General features: G+C 36.8%; 1 protein-coding gene across 4 annotated transcripts in view; it reads right to left on the bottom strand.

Annotated features, from left to right (window-relative positions):
* The window catches only part of LOC107686054 (voltage-dependent L-type calcium channel subunit beta-3-like), a 32279-nt gene that overhangs the window by 20341 nt on the left and 9345 nt on the right, over positions 1-2593 (bottom strand). For 2 of the 4 annotated variants that reach the window (XM_016482888.1, XM_016482889.1), the window contains exon 1: positions 860-1196. The exons of the other annotated variants lie outside the window; for them this stretch is intronic. In XM_016482888.1, coding sequence (XP_016338374.1) covers positions 860-877 — 18 coding nt within the window. In that variant the 5' untranslated portion in view covers positions 878-1196. Of the gene's footprint in view, positions 1-859; positions 1197-2593 lie in introns of those variants that run through there. 4 annotated transcript variants of the gene reach the window in all.

The following is a 2593-nucleotide window of genomic DNA, read 5'->3' as shown; positions in this document are numbered from 1 at the left end:
CAGTATATATACAAATTTAGGGAAAACAGCCTAAGCTGGATATAGGCTACAGCAGTCGGCTTAATTAAATGGCGCAACAGGCAGCTCTCTTTTAACACAGACTTTTAAGAAGGGATGGATGTTTGCTTCAAGTGATAGGCCAGGTAAGTGAAATTATATTATCTTGCTGTATGTATGTCGTTTTCTTTACGTTTTCTGACTAAAAGCAACCAAAAAGCCATTTTAAATTGGTTAAGCAAATAATATAATAATAATAATCGGCAGGGATCCCAGACCAATACAATTAGTGTGCATCCTCTATTTTAAAACCCACGAACCGCCACTGGATATTTCTACTGGAAACCATGGCAAAAAAATATATATGCAAGAAGGGCCTAGTTTAATGCCCCTTTGACAGGTCAGAATTTTTCCGGGTACTTTCCCAAAAAATATAAACTACGAAAAAAAGAAAAAAAAAACTCCCACACCTGTTCTATATTTAGAGATCATTTGTGAAACAGCTGAGTTTTGTAATCCTGACAATTGGAAAGGGATTATGCTCATAACACTGCTCAGCACAATTCCATCACTTTCAGCATCGCAATGATTGTGCAACCTGTCATGTGGAGGTTACACTTCAGGACAATTTTACTTTTGACATAGAAAACATCCAGCATATGCAGAGCACTCTTTACCCCAGTACTGGTGCACACACAGCGTATTGTCTATGGTACATAAAAGCAATGATGCATAGCAGCTCAAACTCACATGGATTACAGCTGAAAGCAACAGATGGCAGTCTCCTCGAATGGCACTCTCATGTGTACCTCATCATCACTCCCTCACAAACACAAATGCACTAACACACAAGACGTTTTACCTTTTTCTTGGGTGGCATGCCCACTTGCTCGCTTTTCTTTTCGTTTATCCACGATTAACAGCTTAAGTAGTGGTCAATTTTATGCTCTCACAGCCGAGATTGACCAGCGACTGAGAAATATCCATGTACTATCCCCTTTAATCTGTTCCGTCCCAGGACAGCCAGCCAACTTTGTCAGATGAGCCCTAAGCGGGTTTTACGGCATGTTTTGCATGTGGTGAAAATCATAAAATCGTGAGCCTCAGGTTTCTCTGATAGTTATCGCAAAGTGAGGACCGAAAGTATCCCCATGAGTGGATACTCAAGCAGTGTGAGCAGCTCTCGCTGTGAGTGGAGTTTGCCACACTACTCCTCCACCCTCCCCCGCTCTGAAGGGCTTTATTCCACAGCGTGGCATCTGTTGCTCCAAGCACGAGCTGCAAACCTGTGCGATTAGTCGGTATCTGGTATATATTAGGACATATCATAGATATAATATTTTTATATGGAGATAAAGATGTTTGCCAATCCCTAATTGTAACTTTACAACTACAATTAAACCTCACAGGCCAAATAGTAGATTTAAAATTAATCATGAGTTGAGATTTATGAGCCCTGGGGAGTGGGGACTGCTTGAAATGTCCTCTCAAGTTGGTTTTCATCATGTTTTACTATATTAGCAATGACATTTTCAAAAACGAATTAACTGTTTTACGTCTCAGAAAAACACACTATGGATGCATAAACAACAGCAGGAGTATGATTCACCAGCCTCACACATGGAGCAAACACTGGGCCAAATATTATATTAGCATTAGCTATATTACAAAGTGAAAGGTGAGTCTGCACCAAAATACTGTAGTTTGATTGGACACACAGCTTTTGATATCAACAACACAAGATATAGGAAGTGTTTTCTTCTCCATTATAAAAAGTATTATGTAAAAATATAAAAAGTAAGTCTATTTGTTTTGCTGTCCTAACTACCGCACAGTTATTTGGTTAGTTGCCATTTATTAGTGGCATTTAGCAATGTTTTTCCCTGTTAACCACAACCCTATCACAACAGACTGGAGAACACCTGCTATCGCTATCTAAATAAGGAAATACTGTAAACTTCTATTGTTGATAATATACAATCAACTATAATTACTAAAGACTAACACTGTAACCCACTAAAGACCACTTCATTTTTCTAGATGACCTATATATGCCACTAATCAGATGACAGAGTATTAAAGGTGCACACCTGAGAGTAAGTGATTGTGATCCTATGACATTAATAAAAGCTAAAATAGTATTTCAGTGCTACTAAAAAGACACTATTAATAATTTAATTATTGAGTTATTCTTTGCTATTCATTAAAATGTAAAGGCTAATTGGGTGAAATCATTTAATTTGATTTCACAGGCTTCTATTATGCAATTAAATATGTATATGTATATGCCTGCATTGAAGTTTTAAATGTACCTTTTTTAAACTTGCCTCTTTTACTGGCTTTGTCTGTCATTGGTTATTCAATTATTCAACTAAATGTTTGTGATAGTATATATATATATATAGAGAGAGAGAGAGAGAGAGAGAGAGAGAGAGAGAGAGAGAGATTTATGTTTTAGTATGTGGATTTCTCTTAAAATTTGCTTTAAAAATGACAGAAGACTAAATGAAAACTCTAGACAGTAAAATCCAGTATCTATCTATCTATCTATCTATCTATCTATCTATCTATCTCTCTATCTCTCTCTCTCTCTATA

Source organism: Sinocyclocheilus anshuiensis, unplaced genomic scaffold (genome assembly GCF_001515605.1).
Source record: "Sinocyclocheilus anshuiensis isolate Anshui unplaced genomic scaffold, SAMN03320099.WGS_v1.1 scaffold930, whole genome shotgun sequence".
NCBI classification, from domain to species: domain Eukaryota; kingdom Metazoa; phylum Chordata; class Actinopteri; order Cypriniformes; family Cyprinidae; genus Sinocyclocheilus; species Sinocyclocheilus anshuiensis.
Note: the sequence above shows the minus strand (reverse complement) of the source record. Positions and strands in the feature narration are given on the sequence as shown.